This window comes from Scyliorhinus torazame, chromosome 18, assembly GCF_047496885.1.
Source record: "Scyliorhinus torazame isolate Kashiwa2021f chromosome 18, sScyTor2.1, whole genome shotgun sequence".
Classification (NCBI taxonomy): domain Eukaryota; kingdom Metazoa; phylum Chordata; class Chondrichthyes; order Carcharhiniformes; family Scyliorhinidae; genus Scyliorhinus; species Scyliorhinus torazame.
In genome coordinates, this window is record NC_092724.1 from 135777564 (window position 1) to 135803314 (window position 25751).

Consider the following 25751-nt stretch of genomic DNA (forward strand, 5'->3'; position numbering starts at 1 on the left):
TTGACTAGCAGCGCCACACCTCCCCCTCTTTTGCCTCCTTCTCTGAGCTTACTAAAACACCTAAACCCCGGAACCTGCAACATCCATTCCTGTCCCTGCTCTATCCATGTCTCCGAAATGGCCACAACATCGAAGTCCCAGGTACCAACCCATGCTGCCAGTTCCCCTACCTTGTTTCGTATACTCCTGGCATTGAAGTAGACACACTTCAAACCACCTACCTGAACACTGGCCCCCTCCTGCGACGTCAAATCTGTGCTCCTGACCTCTATACTCTCATTCTCCCTTACCCTAAAACTACAATCCAGGTTCCCATGCCCCTGCTGTATTAGTTTAAACCCCCCCAAAGATCACTAACAAATCTCCCCCCCAGGATATTTGTGCCCCTCAGGTTCAGATGTAGACCATCCTGTCTGTAGAGGTCCCACCTTCCCCAGAAAGAGCCCCTGTAGGGGGCTCAATCGAAAAAGTAAGTAGCAATTGCATGAAAGTACAAGTTTAACCACGTATGCATCTGAAGAGTTGAAGCAAAGAGCTTTTGAGTTGGCAACACTTGGAATAAATCAACTAACTTAAAAATGCTTTTTAATTTTAGGGCTGGATTGCTACAGCAGCCTAAAGGACATTGACTCCTAATTAATTGTTGTTTAGATTTGTGTCCGTACTTTGCTCAGTATAAAAAATATTGAAACAGCTGCATTGTGTTGTAAAGGAATTTTGAAATGTCACAAGCTGGTTCATTTGTGTCGACAAACAATGACGTTTTGCTGTAAATTTCATAGCTGGATTTATGAGGTGCTGTAAAATTCACATCTTATGACATTTTAAAAAAACGTTTGGCAAACACGTTCATGGACCCATATTCTAAACCTCATATTAGCGGAAACCTTTTTCAAAAAATTAGCCAGACCATGCAGACTGATTTTGGGGCTGGTTTGGCAAATGAGCAAATGAAAAACATGCTGAACCTTTTCACTCAAGTAGGTTTTCCTCCAATAATATCGGTTTGCCCACAGGAAACAAATATACCATCTGTATTGCAGGACAGCAACACCACTTCACACGAGGGGTTACGTGAATTCAAACAAAAGTCAGGAGAGGAGTAGAAGATGACAAAATAATGACAAGAACCATTGGCTCAGCAGTCGCTGTCACAGCAGCTAGTGTTTCTGCCTCATTAGGTTCCCAGGCAAGGAGCTAAAGTAGAGATGGCATAGGTCAACAACTGAACTCAGTAGAAACATTTGGTAAAGTGAAGATAACATGGATCATTACAATTGTTCTCGCTATATAGAATCATAGAATCATAGAATCATAGAAGTTTACAGCATGGAAACAGGCCCTTCGGCCCAACCAGTCCATGCCGCCCAGTTTTTACCATTAAGCTAGTCCCAGTTGCCCGCACTTCTTTAGAGTTAGTAGCTGATCATCTTAAAAGTTACATGTAGATGAGGAATCATCGCTCGCGTTTGACTTGACCCTTTCAGTCAAGCTTTCAGATCTAGTTTTTATTCTTAAGGTTAACTTTGCTGATTGGACAGGGCACATTTTTCACTCAAGTAATATATCTTTCTCCCTGCAAAGGAAAAGCCTGCATTGTAATAGGAGTTGCTTACAGATTTGAAAGTTCAGACAATAAAAAATGAACAGATTGTCAAGGAGCAGGTCAATACCAAAAGTCTTGCTTATTTGTGCAACCTGAATTTCACTTTCTAAAACAGATTTCATAGCACCTGAAACATTTCTATTGTCTGCTCATGGGTGTATATTTCCACACCTGAAAAGGTATTAAGAATATAGATCCCTTTTTCAGAATAAATGAGTAGATTAATAGTATTGCAAATGACAGTGGGCCTGCTTTATGTATAACAAAAATTTCCTTTTTAATTATTTCAGGAGATAAAAAATAAAACAAATATCTGCTCCCAAGTGCATCAGAACAAACTGTTTTATTGGAATTTGTTTTTGTACAGGTTGGTTAGGAGTTAGACCTGTTTCCTGTCTCATAATGGCGGGTTTCTTCAATGGTCACTGAGGAGTCCGGTTGGTGAACATTAAGAAAAGAACCACTCAGACTCGCAACGTTAGCTCCCTTCTCTCTCCACAGGTGCTGTCAGACCTGCTGAGATTGTTCAGTATTTTCTGGTTTTGATTAAGAAAAACTATTTCTTGTTTTAAGCAGCTATATATACATAACATTCCGGTCCCAGCCGGGATCTACTCTAGCTCGGCATCCAAACTGGACTGGGTATTATGTTAGATTTAATTTCTCTACTGATATGGGGCCCGCCTCTCATCGGGGAAGCTTGTATTACACGAGGCTCATGGGGAGGCTGATCGACCCATCCTTGTAGGTTTCGTGTTGGTCATAACATTCCCCCACTCCGAAAGTCCGAAGACTCCTCTGAAGAAGGTGGAGCAGGAGGGTGCCTGCTCTTCTTCCGCCCGTGGCTGCGTTTCCTGCACCTGCGGGGCTGAATCATAGGCCGTGTATCGTGTCGGGGAACGCCGTTTCCTTGCAGACCGCCTGGGGTGCACCACTACCGGCGGCTGTTCGGCGGTTTGTCCACCGTCAGAAACTTCCGATGCCTGGGTTTCCGTATTGGAGTCAGGGTCGATGACTTCTGGCACCTCTTGTCGGGCCCCCCAGGGGGGCAACGCCGGTGTCAGGGAAATCTATGAGCAACTGGCTCCTCCGGAGGACTTTGAAGTCATGCTGGTCTCTTGCAAGGAGCGCAGTTCCATCGTGCTTCCCTGAGTGGGGGTTTGGCAGATTGCTCGCATCTTCTCTTCCACCGGGTGCAGACCATCCCGGTCTACGCGGTACCCCAAATATTTGACCTGCCTGGCGTGGAAGACACACTTTTCCCTTTGGAGGCAGATACCCATCTCTGAAAAGCGGCAGAGGACCTCCTCTAGGTTGCTTAAATGTTCTTGCTCTGTGGCTTCCGTGACCAAGACGTCGTCCACACGGCAGCCCTCTCAGAATGTTTTACATGACGCATTGAAAGATGGCGCAAGCCAATGATACTCCAAATGGCCATCATGTATACTCATAAAGACCCATGGGTATTTATAGTCACATACTGTTGGGACTCAGGGTCCAATACTAGTTAGAGATATGCGTGGTTCATGTCAAGTTTTGTAAACAAATGACCCCCAGCCAATTTTGCATACAAGTCTTCGATCTGTGGCTTTGGATACCTGTCCAACCGGGATGCCCTATTCACGGTTAACCTATTGTCGCTGCAAAGCCGAACAGTTTTGTCCGGTTTCAGTATGGGGACTGCCGGAGCCGCCCAATTGGCAAATCGCACCTGCCTGATGATCCCAATACCCTCCAGTCGGTCGAGCTCTGCCTCGACCTTGGCAATAGCACGTAGAGGACCGGGCGGGCCTGAAAATACCAGGGCTGCGCCTCAAGGTCTACTTGTATTTTAGCAATAGCACCGTTGATCATTCCCAAACCGATTTGAAGAACTTCGGAGTATTTCCCCAACACCTTGCAGAGGTCTCCAGCGCCCATCTAAAAAATCCACTGCCAATCCAGGCAGAGGCATTGCTGCCAGTTGCGGCCGAGTAAGCTCGGTCCAGGGCCTTTTACGATGATCGATGGCAGCCTAACAGATTGCTGCCGGTAGAATACTGGGGTCATCATTGTCCCCGCTATGGCGAGCGCTAGCCCTATGTAGGTGGCCAGTCTTGTTTCTGTATCCTTCAAGTTCAACCACTGTACCCCTGATCTAATGCGCTTGAACATTTGTTTTGCGACAGCCGAGACTGCGGCTCCCGTGTCCAATTCCATCTCCAGGGGATGACCGTTTACTTGAACGGTGTTCTGAATGGGGCAAATCGGAGTGCTGCAATGCAGTTCAGTTGCCTATTTTCTTCTTCAACGGGTTGGTCCAAATGAAAAGCCCGGGCTCTGGTTTGGCATCTGCCTCAGGCAGGGCGGCGAGCCTGGGCTGTGGTTTTCGCTCTCGGCAGTTTCTCCAGCCACACCCCCGTACCGACGGGGATCGCCCTCTACCGATCTGAGGGAGGTATCTTGTCTGACTGTCGCTGTTCCGGACCACTGGACCTGGCTTCGGCGGTGTTCGGAAAAGGCGGCGTAGTGGGGGTCCCGATCCTGAGGGGTGTCGCGCGCCAGAGTGGTGCATGTCCCACGCTGTTTACCGCCATCCCGGAGACCCCCTGGAGCTCCTGGACTCCTTTATCCACATTCTTCCTTGAAAGTGAGAGTTCCACAGCTATTTTCAGGTTCAATAATGGCTCGGCCATTAACTTCCTCTGGGTTACCACAAACCAGGCGATCCCGCAGCAACTCGGGAAGGGACGGGCCATGATCTCAAAATTCAGCAAGTGCCTGAAAGCGTGTCAGGAATTCTGTTATAGATTCCCCTGGGGTTCTCTCAGCAGTATTGAAACAGTACCGTTGTACTATGGCCGATGGTTTGGAGTCATTGTGGTCTTCCACCAATGCAACCAGCTCCTTGAATGGCTTGGAGTCCGGGGCAGCGGGGTACATCTGGCTTTTTATTACACCAAATGTGGGAGCCCCATAGGTGGTCAGAAGTAACACTATGTCTCTCATCTCCAACTATAGAGTTTGCCTTAAAGAAACAGCGCATACGCTCTGCATATTGCGTCCAATCTTCTATGTCATAGAATCATAGAATTTACAGTGCAGAAGGAGGCCATTCAGCCCATTGAAACTCACACAGACACCGGGAGAACATGCAGACTCCGCACAGACAGTGACCCAAGCTGGAAATCGAACCTGGGACCCTGGAGCTGTGAAGCAACTGTGCTAACCACTGTGCTACCGTGCCGCCCCGTGTCGGTGTCAAACACATCAAGTCTCTCGAAGAGTGGAATATTGAAAATAGTGAAAACCTTAACCCAGTAAAATGAGGGGAGATGGCCGTGCTTTCGATAGGTAGCAGCGCCGATTGTAGCTCCACTTTTACCCTCGTCGCCAATTTAATGGTCACAGAGGAGTCCAGTTTGTGAACACAAAGAAAAACTATTTATTGTTTTAAGCAACTATATCCACATTCAGATCCCAGCCGGGACAACTCTAGCTCAGTTCCTATCTGCACCGGCGTTTATGTTAGAGTCCATTACACTATTTATAAGGGCTCCATCTCTGATCGGGGAAGCTCGTAATACACGAGGCTCACGGAAGGCTAATTGGCCTGTCCCCATAGATCTTGTGCGGGAACAGTTACATAGGAACAGAAGTAGGCTTTTTGGCCCCACAAGCCTATTCTGCCAAACCATGAGATCATGGCTGATTTGTATCCTAACTCCATCCACTGGCCTTAGCTCCATGTTCATTAATATGTTTAACTTGCAAAAATCTATCAACCTCAGATTTTAAATTCATTGAATTTGCAATTCTGATTTTATGGAGAGACTTCCACACTTCCATGTGAAGTATATTTCCTAATTTATCTCCTAAATCACCTGGCTCTGCTTCCAAAGTTAGGCCATTGTGTCGGCCGGCTCAAGACATACAAGTGTTGAAAGGGTGCCATGATCGTGAATTGCTTTAATGGAGTTATTTCAGGGATTTCGCGCTCAGTTTCTGATCTGATCAGATGGCACAAGATGGGAAGTGAGATTGTCTTCCAGATTTAGAACAGAAAATGCTGGAAAATCTCAACAAGTCTGGCAGCACCTGTGGAGAGCGATACAGAGTTAATGCTTCAAGTCCATAAGACTTTTCTTCAGAGCTAATGAAGATGATGGATTTAATACTGTTTAAGAGGGGATGAGCAGGTGGAGCAGAGTAGAACGTCAGTGCTGGGTGGGAACTAGGAGAGATTTGGCAAATATGTTATGGGAATTAAACAAAGGCAGTGTTAATAATAGTGTTAAAGTATAAAGCAGGTGCTGATACTGGCATAAAGGTAAGATAGCAGAATATATTAACAGCAGAACAAAGGTCAGCACTGTGAATGAACAAGTGATAGAGGGTCTGTGTTGGTGGGGGGGGTGAAATGTGTCCCCAGTCTAAATTTATTGATCTCACTAAACGTGCAGAGGACAGAAGGCTGTAAAGCACCTTACTGGAAGGTACTGTTCCTCCAGTTAGCATTGCGTTTCACTAGAACACTGCAGCAGGCCAAGGATGGACAGGAAAGCAAGAGACTGGAAGGTCGGGGTCATGCTTGCAGATTGAGTGGAGGTGTTTCGTAAAGCGGTCACCCAGTTTGCGTTTAGTCTCCCCATTGTAGAGGAGGCCACATTGAGAGCAGAGAATAGGGTAAACTAAATTGAATGAGGTGCAAGGAAAATACAACTGCACCTGAAAGGAGTGTTTGGGGCCTTGGATGGTGAGGAGGGAGGAGATAAAGGGGCAGGTGTTGTACCTTCTGTGATTGTATGGGAAGGTGCTGTGGAAAGGAAACGAGGAATGGACCAGGATGTTACTGAAGGAGGGTCCCTGCAGAATGATGACAGCGAGGAGGTGAGGGAAAGATGTTTGATGGTGGCATTATGCTGGAATTGGCAGAAATGGCAGAGGGTGAGCCTTTGAATGAGGCTAGTGGGGTTGAAGGTAAGGACAAGAGGGTCCCTATCATGGTTCTGCGAGGGTGGGGAAGGGGTGAGGAAAGAGTTGTGGGAGATGGGTCGGACATGGTTGAGCTGGCTGAGCGCCCTGTCAACCACGGTGGGGGGGGGAGCAGGAATCCGCGGTTCAGCTTAAAAGAAGACATGTCAGAAGTTCCATTTTGAAAGGTAGCATCATTGGAACAGAATGTAACTGCGGTGGAGAAAATAGGGGGGACAGGATGGAGTCTTTACAAGAAGCAGGGTGTGAGGATCACCAGAAATGGAGACAGAGAGGTCAAGGGAGGAAAGTGCCAGAGATGGACCATGTGAAGGTGAGAGGGGCGGAAATTGGAAGTGAAGTCGATGCATTTTTACTGGTCCAGATGAGGGCATGAGGTGGCACCATACAGCCACTAATGTAACGGAAAAAGAGTTGTGGGAGGGGCCTTAGTAGGATTGGAACAAGGAATGTTCTACATACCCTACAAAAATAAGGCAAAACTGGGGTCCATGTGGGTACCCATAGCCACACCATTTATTTTCAGGAAGTGAGACAAGTTCAAGGAGAAATTGTTGAGTGTGCGAACAAGCTCAGTTAAGTGGAAAAGAGTAGTGGTGGATGGGGATTGTTTGGGCCTCGGCTCAAGGAAGAAGCGGAGAGCCCTCAGGCCATTTTGGTGGGGCTGGAGGTGTAAAGGATTTGAATGTCCATAGTCGAGGCATTTGGGGCTAGGAAACTGAAAATAGTTGATATGAGATAGGGCATCAGAAGAATCATAAATATAGGTGGGTAGAGACTGGACAAGGAGAGAGAAAATGGAGTCAAGATGGGGCAGGAACAGGCTGACATAATGGATCTACCAGTCCCTGTTTGTAGATTTTGGGAAGGAGGTAGAAGCAGGCTATGCGGGGCTAGGGAACTATGTGGTTGGAAGTTGTGGAGGGAAGATTTCCAAAGGAGATGAGGTCAGTGCCAACCCTGGAGACAATGGCTTGATATTCGATGCTGGAATAGGAAGAAGTGTCTGATAGTTGACGCTCAGCTTCTGCAAGGTAGAGGTTAGTACACCAGACAACAACAGAACCATCCTTGTCGGCAGGTTTGATTACAAAGTCAAGGTTGCACCTGAGAGAATGGAGGGCAGCAGATTCAGAAGGAGATAGGTCGGAGTGGGTGAGAGGAGCAGAGAAATTAAGACAGCCAATGTCACGCCGAGAGTTCTCAGGAGCAGGTAGGAGCCAAGCGCAAAGGATCCCGATAGAAGAAGAATGCTGCAGGTACGTGAAAGGATCCGTTGAACGGGGGGAGGACTCCTGCCCAAAGAAATGAGCACAGAGCCGATGCTGACAGGAGAAGAGTTCGACATCTTGCCGAGTCCAAAATTCATTGAGGTGAGGAGGTAAGGGGATGAAACCTTGTCATCTCCTGAGTACAGGAAGTTCGACAGCAGAGCAGGGAAGGTCAGAGAGTATAGTGAATAAACAGCAACGGATGGGGTTAGAAGAAGAGATTGGGTGAGAGGGTGTGGAGGGTTCCCAGATGGGCATTGGTATCGGAGTTTGCATTCCTTCACACCTGAAAGCCTTCCAGATTCATCTGTTAACAGCCTCTTCACATTACACCGATGGTAACAGGAGCCTTAGCTATGAGAACACCATTGCAATATAACTGAAATGGCGATTCTGCCTCTGGAGTTAAACAACCACCAGAAGATCTTCTTTTTGACAGGAACAGAAGTGAAATTGTACCACAAATGTAAATGCTGATGCCAACACTGATGTAGCCAGCGATGGAGACTGCTAAACTGCTGTTCTCTGCAATCTTTCTGCAGCCTGAATAATATTGGCCATTATTCCTAGAGGACTGGCACAATCCGACACTGAACAAAGCCTAATCAACAATGTTGATTTTTGAAAGCATGTTGAAATTATGGGTATTACCTTGTAACCTTGATTAATTCCATTAATAAACTGAGGACTGGGTGGTGTCCATGTGAATCGAATGGTAGTGGAATTAATGGCTTCAGCGTGCACATTTCCTGGAGGCACTGTAGGAACTGGGGAGAACAAAAGAAACTCCAATTGGTTCCACAAGTAGAGAGAGAAAATTGGAGAATAAGTGTGCTTTGAGACAAATCATTCGTACACACAGAATAAGAAATAGTTTTGCAAAAATCTCCGATTCGGCTTTAACCCTGTTGTAATCAGCATGCTGTGGATGTCACGGGCGCGATCCTACGGCCATGCTGCGCCAGAAAAGCAGATTGCCATGGCATGACCAATGACAGCCGGGAGACCCGGCTCCCGGGATCTACCCGGCTCGCAAGATTCAACGCAACCTTGCAAGATGTTGCAAGTTTAATCCCGGCCAAAATGGGCGGGATTACCTTTTGGCAAATATGCATATTAGATTGAGGCAGTAAGCCTTACTCTAATGTGCAGATTCCGAGGTACCTGAGGCTTTCGCTTCCCTTCGCCTTGGGGACCTCGGGCGAGCGCCGTTCAGCACTAGTCCCCACAAACAGGGACCAGAAGTGAAGGGCACTTCTGGGTGTCTCCAAGGGGATCAGAGGCCCCCAGCTACATGCCCTTTGGCAGGGTGTTTCCTTAGCACTGCTGGTGCCACCTGGGTATCAGCCTGACACTGCCAAGGTACCCAGGTGGCACTGCCAGGTTGGCATTGCCGAAGTGCCAAGCTGGCATATTTTGTGCGTGAGCGATCAGGCTGGGATTTTGTGGCGTGGGTGTTGGCCGGGGACCTTCCCATGTTGCGTTTGGGTTGGGGGGGGGGGGGGGGGGGAAGAGGTTGGGGATTTATTTGTGGGCCTCAGAGATCGGGATGGCATTTAAAAATCTCACTGCAACGGGGAGTCCCAAGTGGGACTTGAACCCATAATGTTCAAACTCAGAAGCAAGTGTGCTGCCAACTGAGTCTCATTCGTCTTTTATTATTGTTACAAGTAGGCTTACATTAACACTGCAATGAAGTTACTGTGAAAAGCCCAGAGTCACTATACTCAGGCACCTGTTCGGGTACACTGAGGGAGAATTCAGAATGTCCAAATTAGCTGGTACACAGATGCGACCCAATAGTGTTCAAGGACTAGAACCTGTTCTGGGTTATCTAGATGTAACTCACATTAAATTTTAAATGTGCGCTAAGGGTTTTCTACTCTCTCCTTTATTGTGCCTAAAGTGATACACTAATGTTCAAGTTGCTTTTCCTGAATTGCCAAATTTACCAACAAACTTACATGTACAGAGTAATTGTTTTGATGCAATGCCCTTTAGTGATTTTACTTTCTGAATTGGTAATAGTTGATTTGGTGAGGCAACATTAGCTTTCTTCACTTGCTCTCCCATTACCACTCAATACCCACCCCCTTGCAGGGTCCACTCGGTGACAGTCGGGCTGTAGATTCCCAGACCAGCCCCATTATAGGATGCAACTGCAATCTCATAATTGGTCCAGATGATGAGGTCCTCAAGTAAGAAATTATTAACATCAGGACTGGTGATATTCTTATATTGGTGCTCTACAGGCAAACCTGCCAAGCAATACCTACGAAGAGAGAGGGGAAGTCAATCATACAACTGATTTAACACATCTCTTATACACGTTTGAGCAGTAAACACGCCAAAGTATGTTGCTAATAAGAAAATATAATTTAGAAAAATGTTGTCCAATTGCCATGAAGAGATATTTTGGATAACAACGTTTAAAAATTTAAACGTCTGAAATTAGTTTTTATATTGACCAATCCTGCTGACTCTTGGGCTGAAATTTTTTTGGGGGGATGGTGGCCCCAATCCCTGGCTGAAAAGTCAGGGCTGAACCCACGGCTGGGAAGCCATGATCAAATTTACCAGTCATTAGGCTGTTAATGGCCTGAGTTCCTGACTTCCATCCTCCTGATGGAGATTGTCCTGTCTTTCGGAGCTGCCGGCTGATCAGGTGGCCTGCAGTTCTCTAGTCTGAGCACCGCCAGCAGAAGTGGTGACCCACTGACTGGTCTGCAGCCTGTCCGCCCCTCCCCCTATAAGGAGTCTAGGAAGAGACCAAATAGCAAGGCAAGTCGAGGGTGACTTCACCAAGGCCTGTTTGAATGGTCCCAGCAAGATGCGGAGGGATCTTCCGTTTGAAAAATATAAAGTTAGAGATAATAGCCAGACAGCAGGGCTCTCCTCACCCTCAGGCCTGCAGCCAGGCTGCCAGGATTTAACTGGTTGGTTTGTCACGTGGCATCCCTCCCACCGCGCATCACTGGTAAAATACCTGCAATGGCAGGAGGATGTCCAAGTGCCAAATTACCCAAGACCAGGTGGGCTGCCCGACACCTACCCTGCTGCTGGTAATATTCCAGCAGAGGTTGATGGGCAATCATGACCCCTGCTACGCCGCCCGATTTTACATATTTTGGCCTGCCACTCTGCTCCTTTGACGAGGGTGGGGTTTGCGAAAATTGTAGGGGTCGTACACAATTGTCAACTGAGTTGAGGCTCAAGATGTTAAATATCAACGCAACGAATTGCAATTCATAAACAATGCAAAGTACAAAAAGAAAGATCAGTAAATTTATGTAGAGCAGCAAGCTTTAAGGCCATCAGGCAATAACACATTTTAATTGGTTTCTCCCTGTGTTTATAAAACACAACATAGCACCTTTTTAAAGATTTGTTTTGTCAGCACCAAGTTGTTTAAAAACAAAATGGAAACAGAAGAAAAAGTATATCTCCATAAATACATGGCCACAGCTATCAGCTTATGTTTTGTCCATGAGGACAGAGAGCAAAGAATCTGCTCTGAGGTACCTGATGATGTAACCCTTGAGGGCTCCATTCTGATGGTTTTCTGGTGGTGGTTGCCATTGAATCATGATTGACTGATTGGTTCTGCCACTTGCAATGACATTTTGTGGGGATGCACTTGGCGGTTCTTCGGGGAGTGACAACCTGCAAAAATTTAAACCATTCAATTACGAAAAATATAAAGTTCGAGATAATGCGCAGTTTCAGCAAAAACAAAACTTTAAAAAATGGGTCGGCCCCCAACATGCTGTACCAGTGACGCACAAATCTATTGTAGGTCTTTAGTGCTGAAGAGTAATAAATTATGTAAATATGGTAGCTATTGTAGTGTATTTGGCAAGCTCCCATACCAGAGACTTGCGTCTATAATGAATCCTCTTGAGAAAAGTACAAAATTGTAAATGAAGTGATGAATAAATAGCTCAGCTGAAAACAAAGGCAAGTTTGTGATCAGTCGTGACATGCAGAGTAACCTGGTGATTGGTCCTTGGGTATCTCAGAGTCACAATATTCAATCATAATCCCAGTGAAATTTGTGGCATTTCACAATTCATCTTTTACACCAACTGCACTGCGTTGGAAGCTAGCTCACCTCTCGGTTTCCCTGCTGTACTGGCCCTTTCCAACATCATTCACAGCACAGATACGGAACTGATAGGACCTCGCTGGAATGAGTCCCCTGACCATCAGTCCCACCAATTCCGGGTTGACATACATCAGGTGAACATTCCACGGCGAATCTGCGAACAAATATAGGTTTTAAAATAATAATAATCTTTTTTAGTGTCACAAGTAGGCTTACATTAACAATGCAATGAAGTTACTGTGAAAATCCCCTAGTCGCCACACTACGGTGCCTGTTCGGGTACACTGAGGGAGAATTCAGAATGTCCAAATTACCGAACAGCACGTCTTTCGCAACTTTTGGGAGGAAACCGGAGCACCTGGAGGAAAGGCGACTGGCAAAAACTGTCCTCCATAAAGCCCTGAGTTGTATGGGACAATAGGAAGGGGTGTTGTATAAACAGAGGCCAAACAGTCTTAAGTTTGCGGAATGATCACGGTGCCGAGATCCCTGGTTTGATCCTGGCTCTGGGTCACTCTCCGCGTGGAGTTTTCACATTCTCCCCGTGTTTGCGTGGGTTTCGCCCCCACAACCCAAAGATGTGCAGGGTAGGTGGATTGGCCACGCTAAATTGCCCCTTAATTGGAAAACATGAATTGGGTACTCTAAATTTATTTTTAAAAGTTTGCGGAATGACAATTTGTTTTCACTGTTCTGTGTGACAGCTCTGCTCAACTCTCATTTTAATGGTCCCTCAACACAATGTCTCCACATGCTTCACACATATGCCAATGCACAACACCAGCAGTAAAGAGTGAGCACAGCTGAAAATGAGTTTTGAGCAGAGATAAGTTGAAAACATAGGAGTTCGAGATCTATAGAAATTCTTACTTTCTGTCTTTATATTTCTAGCTAGCTTTCTCTCATAGTCTAATTTTCCCCTCCTTATTAATATTTTTGTCATTCTTTGCTGTTTTTTCCATTCTTTCCAACCTTTTGACCTGCCTTGCACCTTTGCACAATTAAATGCTTTTTGCCATCTTTAACTTTTTTAGTTAGCCACGAATGGTAGATCCTCCCCTTAGAATTTGTATTTCTCGGTGGAATGTATCTATTCTGCGTATTCTGAAATATCCCCTTAAATGTCTGCCACTGCATCTCTATTAACCTCACTTGGAGGTTCACTTTTGCTGGTTCTGCTTTAATGCCCTCATAATTGCCCTTATTTCAGCTTAAAATGCTAGTCTTAGGCCCACTCTTCTCTCCCTCAAACTGAATGTAAAATTCAATCATATTATGATTACTGTTACCTAGAAGTACCATCATTATGAAATCGTCAATTAATTCTATTTTATTGCACAATACCAGGCCGAGTATAACCTGCTCCCTGATTGGCTCTTGAACGTGCTGATCTCATCACATGTGGATTCCTAATTAGCTCCATGTGGCTAGTGGCTAATGTACTGGATAATACTGTTCTTGTCAGTGTGTCAGCAAATAGTGAAGAAATGGGCAGGGGGGAGATGTTTGGGAGACAAGATTCAAAATAAGACAATGTATCAGCAGATCATAAGGCTGGAGGAGGTGGCAGGGGCCAGGTGGAACAAGGACATGAAAAGATGTGGAAGATGTGGATTTTGAAGTAAGGGAATTATAGAGACAGGTGCAATCAATGTTCATTCCTCCTGCCTAATAGCCCACCCAGCAAAGCCTCTTACAATGGAATAACTCAAGTTTTATACATGCTCCTTCACCTTTAGCCCTTTGGTTGTATAAGGGTAAGAGTTGCAAAATAATATTCAAGTATAGCTGAGAGACATCAACCTCTAGCTACAAGACTAATTTTTATACAAGTGCTAATTTCCTTTTCCCTGGTAGAATGGTAATTAAAACATTATTCCATATCATTTGTACTCCGTGAGGTTCTGTCTACAGTTTAGATATCTATGAATAAATGGGTACAAAAACACACATGAAAAGGCCTGGAAGAATATTGCTTGTTAGCAGTCTCAACAGATGAGAATCTAAGGGCGGAATTTTACATTCTGCACACTGAGCGCAGTGACAGGCACAGAAAATGGTTTCAATCCCGCGAGCCACAATGGCACTGTACTGTCCACTTCATAGCTAACTATATATTCATTGACTTGAAATCTGCTGTTGTAAGATGTTGGTGCTGAGGCCAGAGGATCTTGGCCCCTCTCTGTGAGAGTCTTGGTGGGACATGATGTTGAGGTTTCCCTCCTTCCAAGATCTCCCACTCTAATCCTTTGAGCCATTGTGATAGCGGATGAGCCTATGACCTGGGTGGACCTTGCCCATCCCCATTGCCAAGTCTCTGGTGTAGTGAAATTTATAAACACTCACACCAACGCTCCTCTTGCTAAGACTTTGAGTGCCCCCACATTAGCTTTGCCCCATCTTTAGGTTGTAGATGCTTCCCCGGACCAAGTGTGACATCTATGGCCCATTATCATACTTGAGACTCCCAAGACTGATGCGCGTGATGTTATGTCAATGCCCTGTGGACAACAATCTTGGCAGGGACAGTTTAAGGAGGAGTTAGCAACAGATTTTTAATTGGTAATTGGTTGAAGGGTTATGGAGAATGGGCAGGATGGTGGGGTTGAGGCCAGGATGGGATCAGCCATGATCACATTGAGGGTGTTAGGCTTGGGAGGCTAAATTGCTTACTCCCGCTCCTAGGTCATGTGTTCTACAGAGGAGATGCTCTGGCTGATTTTGCAATCCAGCTCGTGGTCTGTAACATTGTAGCAGCAGATGAGGGACATAGAATCATAGAATTTACAGTGGAGAAGGAGGTCATTCAGCCCATCGAGTCTGCACCAGCCCTTGGAAAGAGCATCCTACTCAAGCCCACACCTCCACCCTGTCCCCGTAACCCAATAACCCCACTTAACCTTTCACAACACTAAGGGCAATTTAGCATGGCCAATCCACCTAACCCGCACATCTTTGGACTGTGGGAGGAAACCGGAGCACCCGGAGGAAACCCACGCAGACACGGGGTGAACATGCAGACTCCGCACAGATAGTGACCCAAGCTGGGAGTCGAACCTGGACCCTGGAGCTGTGAAGCAACTGTGCTAACCACTGTATTACCGTGCTGCCCTTGATCAGCCATGATAGAACGGCAGAGCAGACTCGGTGGGCCGAATGGCCTAATTCTGCCCTTATAACTGATGAATTGAGACTGGACTGGCACGCTCTCCTCCTCCCTGGTCTGGGACGAGGAATGTCTTGGCAAGATAAGCAATGTAAAGTGAAGCTTTTCTTCAGTATGTCAGCCTCCCAATAATATTTTCAGGGGTACAGAATTCCAAAGATTCCCAACCTTCTGAGTGAAGAAATTCCTCACCATCTCAGCCTTAAACGATTGACCTTTTATCCCGAGGATGTGCACCCCCCTGTTCAGTCGGGGTAAACAGTCTCTCAGCATCAACCTGTCAGGTCCCCTCAGAATCTTATTTATTTCAATGAGATCGTCTCTCGTTCTTCTGAACTCCAGAGGGTATTCCACTCGCCTTCACATCACAAAACAACTCTCTCATCTCTGGAATCAATCTAATGAACCTTCGCTGCACAGCCTCATGGGTGTCAGGCTCTCACTGTTATTGAGCAATTATCGGCCAAGCTCAATGTTGACAGGCTGTTGGGGTGTGTGTTGGAGGGAGGATTGAATTGGGGGTGAGGAATCACCACTGGCACTGTCCTATATGTATCCTAACTCAATAATCACAATTCAAGCAAGGAAATCACCGAATCGCAATGAGCTGGAACTATATTTAATATTCTTCTTAACCCAAATAAAATCCAATAATATAACCACACCAGTCTGCAGCTGAAATGAATTGATCGGAGATTTACCTGGAATTTTTGTCTGTATGATAAGAGATAACAGGGAAGATGGCAGGATTTTAAACTCGTTTCTACTAAACAGTGGGACTTCCGATCTGCTGCAGTGGAGCAAATATTTACAATGGCTGCGCCAAAGCAATTCCATAGTTATAAATAATCTTAATTTATTTAAAGACTATGGCCGCGATTTTACTAAATGGGAACAAAGTCCCATAGCGAGCGCATTTAGACACGTGTTTCCCGGCACTCGCAGTCGCCGAGATACACAAGGCCATTGAACGGCACTAGGGTTGGATAGGAGGCCTCAGCGGGGAACGCGCAGCCAAGGCCGCACATAGCCCCATTTTCTGCGCTGAGGCATCCCGATCTCTGGAATCCCCACGTGGCCCCCGACCCCCCCCCCCCCCAAACCCCAACTCACTATGAGGGGATCGGCGGGGCCCCCCACAACCCTCAAAACCCATGCAGGGCAATCCCGGAACAATCGTCATCGTGTACAAAATTGCCAGCTTGGCACCTTGGCAGTGCCAACCTGGTATGCTGGCAGTACCCCTGCCAGCTGGAAATTCCATCTGGGAACCTTGGTGGTGCCAGGCTTGCACCCAGCTGGCACTACCAGGATGACAGGCTGGCACTACCAGGGTGCCCAGGTGGCACCAGCAGTGTTAGGGTGTCACCCTGCCCAAAGGCAAGATCCCCTGGGAGAGCCCCACGATTGCCGTTCCATCTGGTCCCCGTTTGTGGAGACCAGCACTGAACGAAGTTCACCGGAGGTCTCCGAGGCGAAGGGGATAGATCCAATGCCTCGGGTGCCTCGGGAAACTGCATATTACAGTGAGGCTAGCTGTCTCGCTCTAATATGCAGATTTGCCAAAAGATGAGCACGCCTACAATGTGCGGGGTTTACATCACAACATCTCGTGAGATGACGTTAGATCTCGCGAGGCGTTGTGAGCTGGGTAGATCCCGGGAGCGGGATCTACCGGCTTCTAACGGCCACGCTGCTTTTCGGATATGGCATGGCCGTCCAATCGCGCTCTATACATTTTAATCAAAAATATTTTGTCACAATTTTGAATAGGTTGGGGGGGGGGGGGGGGGGGTGGCAGTGGCACAGGGGGGCAGCCCACACATGCCACCCGTTCTGGTTCTGATGCTGCCGACTCCACCACTCAAAGCCCCAAACAGACACAAGTAGGCTTACATTAACGCTGCAATGAAGTTACTGTGAAAACCCCCGCCCTGTTGTGATCAACCCATGCGTTGATACAATGCTTTCAGTTGTAGCCACCTAGGTTGGCCAATTCCCGACGTAAAATGGAGAACAGCAAAGGCTGAAAGGAAATTCAGCCAACACAGGCAGAAACCAGCAGGTGCAAGTTACTGTGTATTAAACTCTGCAAAAGCCCAGGCAGCATCGATACAAACAGCCATCTGCATAATAATGTAGCGGCCATCTACATACTAATGTGCGATCCCCGGGAACAATCAAAACATTTGAGATAAACAAGGCCAAGCCAGACTCCTCGGCTCCAGCAAGAGCCAACACAAAAGAGGTTAATGGACACCTAAAGTCCGCCCATCGATCAGGGAACTGCTCCAGTATTGGAGAAATCGAACCAAGCGATTGGAACGAAGTCCAATCACTTGAAACCAGGTACGGGGTCCGCCCCGAAAGGCGGGAAGCCCCTGGGGACTATAAAGTAAAGCCAAGTTCAAATCGCCCTTCTTGACAGGGTCACTCAGCAACGCGAACCAACCCTTGACAGTGACCTGTCCAGCTGCCTCCAAAGAACGTAAGTCTCAAGTCAATGCTCGCTACGAGATAGGCGCTCCTAGCTACCAGCTTTGAATCCCGCAGACTCAGACCCCGAACTAAAGGCCATTTGTTCCCTGACCTGGTGGGCCAGTCCGAAGCTAAGTATTGGCCTGTTAGTGATAGAAATAGCTTAGAAAGTAGAGTTTATACATGAGTAGCGATTTACTGTGTGTCATAAATGTGCTTTGATTTGAATCTTACTAATTGGTGTATTGAGTTATTGATCATTACTTGAACTTGAACCTCGTGGCGGTATCATAAAGGTACCTGGCTACTCGAGAGCAAAGGTTATAAAACAGAGCCAATTGAACCAACCAAAAGTTAGCAACACAGTACAGATCTGGGTCAGAAGAAAATCAGGGCAAAACATTTCCTGGGGAAACCTGACCCTGGATGCGATCCAGGAGGCCAAATTACAGGATTGTCCTGCAAAATTTGGGACAGTTGGCCGCCCAGCTTGACTCCTCTGTTAATCAAAAATCTGTCTCAATCAACCTTGAATATATTCAGTGAACGAGCATCCACTGCTTGCTAGGGGTAAGCATGTCAAAGACTAATGCTTCCTGAGAGGAGAAATTCCTCCTCATCTCTGAAATGGGAGACCTCTTATTTTGAAACTGTGCCCCCCCTAGTTCCAGATTCCCCCACAAGAGAAAGCAATCTTTCAGCATTAACCTATCAAGCCCCTTTAGGACCTTTCATGCTTCATTAAGATCATGGCTGATGAAATCAAATTCCATTTCCCATCAAAGAGATTCTGAGCCATTTTCTGTGAATCGCTCATTTTCTAGCGGGAACTAAATCAGCAGCTTTGATTATATACCCAGCAATAGTGAATGGTGCACATGTCACATTGATTCATGCAAGGATCAATTTGCTAATGACCATCTGTATTGTGTTTCAAATTATTTGAATTCAACAATGACATCTGTTGAATCACACAGTTGGATTAAAACATGCTCTGTCGGGTAAAAAAACTTCACATGAATTGAGGTTGGTGCTTTATATTTTAACCAGTAATAAGAATTTTGGGATGTCTCAAGGCTACACTAGCTACACCCAATAGATACATAACAGTCAGATGCTAAATTGAGCTGATCGAGAATGGCAATTAAATAGATTAACATTTGTAAGGTGAGACTGGGATAATTAATCCCCTGTTTAAAAATGCTTTGTGACCAGGAATTGGCAATTACTTGGAAATCTTTCACATTGTGCTTTTAACAAAACTGGTTTCTGCAGAAATGAATGACGGGTCTGAAAAGGAACACAAATTATAATTATAAAAAAGAAACATTTAACGATTACTCATTGAGGTGATAACAGATTGTAACAGTTTCTTCTTAGTGTTACACACTCACTAAACACACACACTGTCACAGGGACGCTTACACTTGCAAAAACCAACCAATCAACTAGCTACAGAAGATGCTGTCAGACCTGCTGAGATTATCCAGTATTTTCTGTTTTTGTTTCAGATTCCAGCATCCTCAGTAATTTGCTTTTAGCAACAGAAAATGCCTATTTTAAATTAGCTTCAAATGACAAGAGATGAGTAAAGCTGTCATTGACCACCAACAGAGATTGACATGTTAGTCTGTCACATATAACATGAGTGGATGCTGTCTGATTTCTTTCTTTTGCTTTACACTAAGTGCTCTTATTGCTCTAACACTTACGATGATTGCAACTTCGTGGTTGCAATTATCTTCAATAATATAAAGCATGGATCACTTGATGCTTAAGTTCCGAATACTTGCACATCAAGTTAGTATGTCCAAAGGAGTCAGAACAAAGAAAATGGCAATGTCCAGCCTGCAGGTTTTTCTTTGCACAGCCAACATGTTGCCTACTTCAGCCAGAATCTCCCATTAATTAGCTAGCCAATGGATAGTACCCGGGAATTCCCTGGCCATTCTTCCATCCCCTGATAGCCCCAGTCAGGGTTGCCATGATTTCATAGCTCCAAGTCCAATATGCAAGTTATTGCAGACGATAAAGAAGCAAGTGATTAAGAAGATGAATGGAAGGCTGGTGTTTATTGCAAGGGGAGTGGAACATAAAAGTCGGGAAGTTTGACTGCTGCTGTGCAAGGCCTTGGTTACATCACATCTAATAATAATAATCGCTTATTGTCACAAGTAGGCTTCAATGAAGTTACTGTGAAAAGCCCCTAGTCGCCACATTCCGGCGCCTGTTCGGGGAGGCCGGTACAGGAATTGAACCCGAGCTGCTGGCATTGTTCTGCATTACAAGCCAGCTGTTTAGCCCGCTGTGCTAAACCAGCCCCTCCACTGTGCTAAATCAGCCCCTTGAAGTACTGTTTACAGTTTTGGTCTTATTTGAAAAAGGATATGATTGTGTTATTAGTAGTTCAGAGAAGGCACACAGCCCATTTCAGGGATTAAGGACTTATCCAATAAAGAAGGGTTGAACAGTGACCTAAACTCACTGACATTTATGAAGAATAAGAGGTGATCTTATTGAAACATTTAAGATCCTGGGTGAACTTGATAGGGTGGATAGCAAGAGGATGTTTCCTCTTCTGGGAGAGGCGAAAACTAGGAGACAATTTTTTTCTCTCAAGAGGGTTGTTAGTTTGTGGCATTCTCTTCCCCAGAAAACAGTGGAGGCTGGGGTACTGAATTTATTCATGTCTGGGTTAGGCAGGTGGACGCACCTTTAAGAAATGGGTGTTTATGAAATAGCTGCGGGCATGTCAGTGTGTGGGTGGAGCTGGGCTGTCTGTCTTTCACTTTGGTTTTTGAGCTGGCAGATGCAGTGTGTTTCTGGTTTCGTTTTCAGAGGTGGATAGCTGAATTCAAAGCAAGCAGCTGTATAATAATCTCTCTCTCTACAAGCTAAGGAATACCTCCAGATCACTGATGATTTCAAAGTAATACCTGTTTCTGTACAGCATTTAAACCTGCTGTCTTTATTTTGAAAAGGATTTAACTTGTGGATGGTGTTTGGAAAGTTAGCAAGGGTTATCTACAGAGTACTGTATCTTTTGCGGGGTGGTCAGGGTTGGTAGTTGATAAACCGTTTACTGTGTGTTTATAAAATGTTAACTGGGTTCATAGAATAAACATTGTTTTGTTTCAAACATACTTTAGATCTCTGTTGCATCAATAGATCCTTGAACATGGACAGGAACAGACGCACCGCGCATAAATCCCTTCCTCCGACCCTCTTAGGGCAATCATGACCTTCTCCAGGCTCACAAATACGTGCAGGTCCCCCACCCACTCCGCCACTCTCAGTGGCGTTGCCGACTGGCAATTCAGCAAACCTCTTCGCCAAGTAATCAGGGAGGCAAAGGCCACCACATCGGCCCCCTTTCCCTCCTGTAGCCCCAGCAGCTCCCAAACTCTAAAAACCGCCACCAAGGGGGCACGGCGCTACTTCGAACCCCATTATCTCCGACAGAGCCTCGAACACGGCTTCCCTCAAACCCTCCAGTTTCGCACACCCCAGAACATAATGGTGTGGTTCGCTGGCCTCCGCCCACACTTCTCGCAGAGATCCTCTACCCCAGGGAAGAACCCTCATCTGGGTCCATGTCATGTGCACCCTGAGCAGCGCCGTGAATTGAATGAAGCTCATGCTTGCACATGAGAAAGTCGAATTGACCCGACACAATACCTCAGCCCCATACCCCCCACCCCAGCTTGGTCCCCAATTCTTCTTCCCACCTGCCCTTAATTCTTCCCACTAACCCAGTCTCTTTCCCAACCACCCACAAATGTCTCTGATCTCCCCCCACCACCTCCACCCACTCATTTGGACCGAACAGTTTTTCCAGTAGCGTGCATTCCGGAATTTGGGGGAAAATGGACAGCTCCTTCTGCACATAATCCATCATCTGTATATACCTAAACTCACATTCCATTGGTAATTCAAACTTCTCCTGAACAAAGACCAATACAGCACGGGAACAGGCCCTTCGGCTTTCCAAGCCTGTACCGGTCATGATACCACATCGACGTGGGGACATAGCCCCAGAATCAGAGAATCTAGCCCCACAATTTATTGATGACAACACCACCGGGCTGTTACCATAGCCCTTAAATCGACACCTTACAGGAGCCCACCTCCACCCGCACTCAGTCCGACCCCGCCCCGCTCACCACTGTCTCTCCTTCTCCACATTAGCCTCTCGGTAATAGTGCAGCCATGTGGGAGCGCAACCCCCCCCTCCCTCCCGGATACTCGCCTCTTCCTCGGCAAAATGGCCCACTGACCCTCGGCGTCCTGCCTGCCCAAACAAACTCAGAGATCAAACCATCCATCCTACAAAACAAGGCCTTTGCGGAGACTGAAAGATAAACAAGAGCCTAGGCAACATGTTCATCTTCATGGTCTGCACCCTCTCTGCCAATGACAGCGGCAAGGCATCCCATCTCCTGAAATCCCCCTCAACCCCGCCACCAGTGTTGTTAAGTTCCACCTGTGCATCGTTACCCAATCATGTGCAACCTGAATCCCAGATTCCGTAACCTAACCTCAGCAACCCTAAATGGCAAAGCCCCCAGATTGCTAGTCTTCCCCAGGTCATTCACTCTTTCCCACATTCAATTTGTACCCAGAAAAGGCTCCAAATTTTTCCAACAAGTTCGTAATTCTTTCCATACTCTCCAACGGGTCTGCCACAGATAGCAAAATGTCGTCGGCTTACAACCCTATGCCCCCCTCACAATCCCCAGCCATTCCCCTGACGCCCGGTGCGCAATCGCCAAAGGCTCAATTGCCTCTGCAAACAATAGTGGCGACAGAGGGCACCCCTGCCTTGTTCCCCTGTGCAGCCTAAAGTACTTAAAATCCATCCCATTCATTTGCACATTTGCCATGGGGGATGCGCAAAGTAACCGTACCCATGGAACAAATGCGTTCCGGTACCCAAACCTCCTCAAGGTTGTAAACAAATATCGGTACTCAACCCGATCAAAGATCTTCTCCGCGTCCATTGACACTATCACTTCCGGCACCCTACTACCTAACGCGGTCATGACCACGTTCAGTACACTTCCGGTCGCGGCTATGCGGAGCTAAGCCGCACATTCGGCGGCTCCCGCTAAAACTGACTTTTGGGCTCTCCAGAGGAGCCCCAACGGCATTTTGTGATGACTTCCAGTGTGGGAAGGTGATAGCAAGGTCCACCCCCCATAGTATATGGATTGGACCAGGAGCGGAGCGGTCAAAAAAGCGTTTTTGGAGCAGCGAAAAGTGCGAGGGAGAAAAAACAAGATGGCGGCGGGCGGAGATCAAGCGGCAGGAGCAGCAGGAGTTTCTCAAGCGCTGCTTTGAGGAGCTGAAGAAAGAGGTGCTGGTGCCAACACTGATGGCGATCGAGGGGTTAGTGAAGACCCAGAAGGCCCAAGGAGCGGCGATCCGCGAGGTGCGGGAAAAAGCCACGGAGAACGAGGATGAGATCTTGGGCCTGGCGGTGAAGATGGAGGCACACGAGGCGCTGCACACGAGGTGGGCGGAAAGATTCGAGGACCTGGAGAACAGGTCGAGGACGAAGAATCTTCGGATTCTGGGTCTCCCTGAAGGAGTGGAGGGGGCCGATGCCGGGGCATATGTGAGCACGATGCTCAACTCGCTGATGGGTGCGGGGGCCTCTCCGAGTCCCCTGGAGCTAGAAGGGGCTCATCGGGTCCTGGCGAAGAGACCCAAGGCCAACGAGCCGCCAAGGGCAGTAGTGGTGAGGTTTCACCGTTTCGTGGATAGAGTGTGTGTCTTGAGATGGGCCAAGAAAGAGCGGAACATCAGGTGAGAGAATATGGAGATCCGAATCTACCAGGACTGGAGTGCAGAGGTGGCAAAGAAGAGAGCTGGTTTTAATTGGGCCAAGGCGGTGCTCCATCGGAAGGGGGTGAGGTTCGGAATGCTGCAGCCAGCGCGATTGTGGGTCACATTTCAGGTTCGACACCACTACTTCGGAACGCCTGAGGAGGCTTGGACCTTTATACAAACTGAAAAGTTGAAAAGGCGGAGGAGCGCAACTGATTGCTGGGGAGGGGGGATTCCCACACGGGGGGGGGTCAATGGGACGGGGGGGGGAGGCCGGGGTCAGCAGGAGTCAGCTGACTTACGGGAGTGTTATGGGGGGAGCAAAAGAGCTAGATACGGATCTAGCGGGGGGCAGGGGGGCGCGGGGGGGGGGGGGAAATAATATTGCAGCTGCATTGGCCGATGGGGAACTGGAAACAGAAGAGGTGGTCGGGGGGGGGGGGGGGGGGCCGTCTGCGGGACTGGAGAGTGCGGGAGGCGCGGGCACGGGACTGGCCTAGAAAAGAAGATGGCTAGTCGGCAGGGAGGGGGGTGGGGGGAGCCCCCCAATCCGGCTGATAACTTGGAATGTTATCGAATGTTCGCGCACTTAAAGGTACTGAAGGCAGACGTGGTCATGCTTCAGGAGACACATTTGAAGGTGGCAGACCAGGTCAGGTTGAGAAAGGGATGGGTAGGACAGGTATTCCATTCGGGGCTGGATGCGAAGAACAGAGGGGTGGCAATACTGGTGGGGAAACGGGTGTCGTTTGAGGCCAAGAATATTGTAGTGGACAATTGAGGTCGATACGTGATGGTGAGCGGTAGGTTGCCGGGGGCGTGGGTGGTACTGGTAAACGTATACGCCCCGAACTGGGATGATGCTGGATTTATGAAGCGCATGTTGGGGCGGATTCAAGATCTGGAGGCAGGAAGCTTGATAATGGGGAGGGGATTTCAACACGGTGTTGGACCCAGCATTAGATCGCTCCAGATCTAGGACGGGGACGAGGCCGGCTGCGGCCAAGGTGCTCAGGGGGTTTATGGACCAGATGGGGGGAGTAGATCCGTGGAGCTAGGCCCCTGGCCAGGGCATTTTCTTTTTTTTCTCACGTACACAGAGCCTACTCCCGGATAGATTTTTTTGTTTTGAGTAGGGCGCTGATCCCGAAAGTGGAGGGAACGGAGTACTCGGCCATAGCTATCTCAGACCACGCCCTGCACTGGGTGGAGCTGGAGTTAGGAGAGGAGAGGGACCAACGCCCGCTGTGGCGTCTGGATGTGGGATTACTGGCGGATGAGGAGGTGTGTGGGAGGGTGCGGGGGTGCATTGAAAGGTATTTGGAGGCCAACGACAACGGGGAGGTGCAGGTGGGGGTAGTATGGGAGGCGCTGAAGGCGGTGGTCAGGGGAGAGTTAATCTCCATCAGGGCTCACAGGGAGAAGAGAGAGGGCAGGGAAAGGGAGAGGTTAGTGGGGGAGATCCTCAGGGTAGACAGGAGATATGCAGAGGCCCCCGAAGAGGGACTACTTAGGGAGCGGCGAAGTCTCCAGACGGAATTCGACCTGTTGACCACAGGAAAGGCAGAGGCACAGTGGAGGAAAGCACAGGGGGCGACGTACGTGTATGGGGAGAAGGCGAGCCGGATGCTGGCACATCAGCTCCGTAAGAGGATGGCAGCGAGTGAGATAGGTGGAGTTAAGGATAGCAGGGGAACTATGGTGCGGAGTGCGGTGAAAGTAAATGAGGCATTTAAGGACTTTTATGAGGAGCTATACAGATCTCAGCCTCCAGCGGGGGAAGAGGGGATGCAACGATTTCTAGATCAACTGAGGTTCCCGAGGGTGGAGGAGCAGGAGGTGGCTGGTTTGGGGGCGCCAATTGGGTTGGAGGAGCTGGTTAAAGGACTGGAGAGCATGCAGGCGGGGAAGGCCCCGGGGCCAGATGGGTTCCCGGTTGAGTTTTACAGGAAGTATGCGGACCTGTTAACCCTGTTGCTAGTGAGGACTTTCAATGAGGCAAGGAAGGGGGGGTACCGTGACCCCGACAATGTCCGGGGCGCTGATCTCTCTGATCCTGAAGCGGGACAAGGATCGACTGCAATGTGGGTCGTATAGTCCGATCTCGCTCCTCAATGTGGATGCTAAGTTGCTGGCAAAAGTGCTGGCTACGAGAATTGAGGACTGTGTCCCGGGGGTGATTCATGAGGACCAGACGGGATTTGTAAAGGGCAGGCAGCTAAACACCAATGTGCGGAGGCTCCTCAATGTGATTATGATGCCCTCGATGGAGGGAGAGGCGGAGATAGTGGCAGCTATGGACACGGAGAAGGCCTTTGACCG

At 47.7% G+C, this 25751-nt stretch overlaps 1 protein-coding gene across 4 annotated transcripts in view; it reads right to left on the reverse strand.

The window, feature by feature from the left end:
- The window catches only part of sdk2b (sidekick cell adhesion molecule 2b), a 1174030-nt gene that overhangs the window by 362940 nt on the left and 785339 nt on the right, over positions 1-25751 (reverse strand). For all 4 annotated transcript variants that reach the window (XM_072483445.1, XM_072483444.1, XM_072483443.1 and 1 more), the window contains 4 exons: positions 11963-12110; positions 11374-11514; positions 9942-10123; positions 8503-8618 (listed from right to left, as the gene is read on the reverse strand). In XM_072483445.1, the coding sequence (XP_072339546.1) occupies positions 8503-8618; positions 9942-10123; positions 11374-11514; positions 11963-12110 (587 nt within the window). The remainder of the gene's footprint in view (positions 1-8502; positions 8619-9941; positions 10124-11373; positions 11515-11962; positions 12111-25751) is intronic.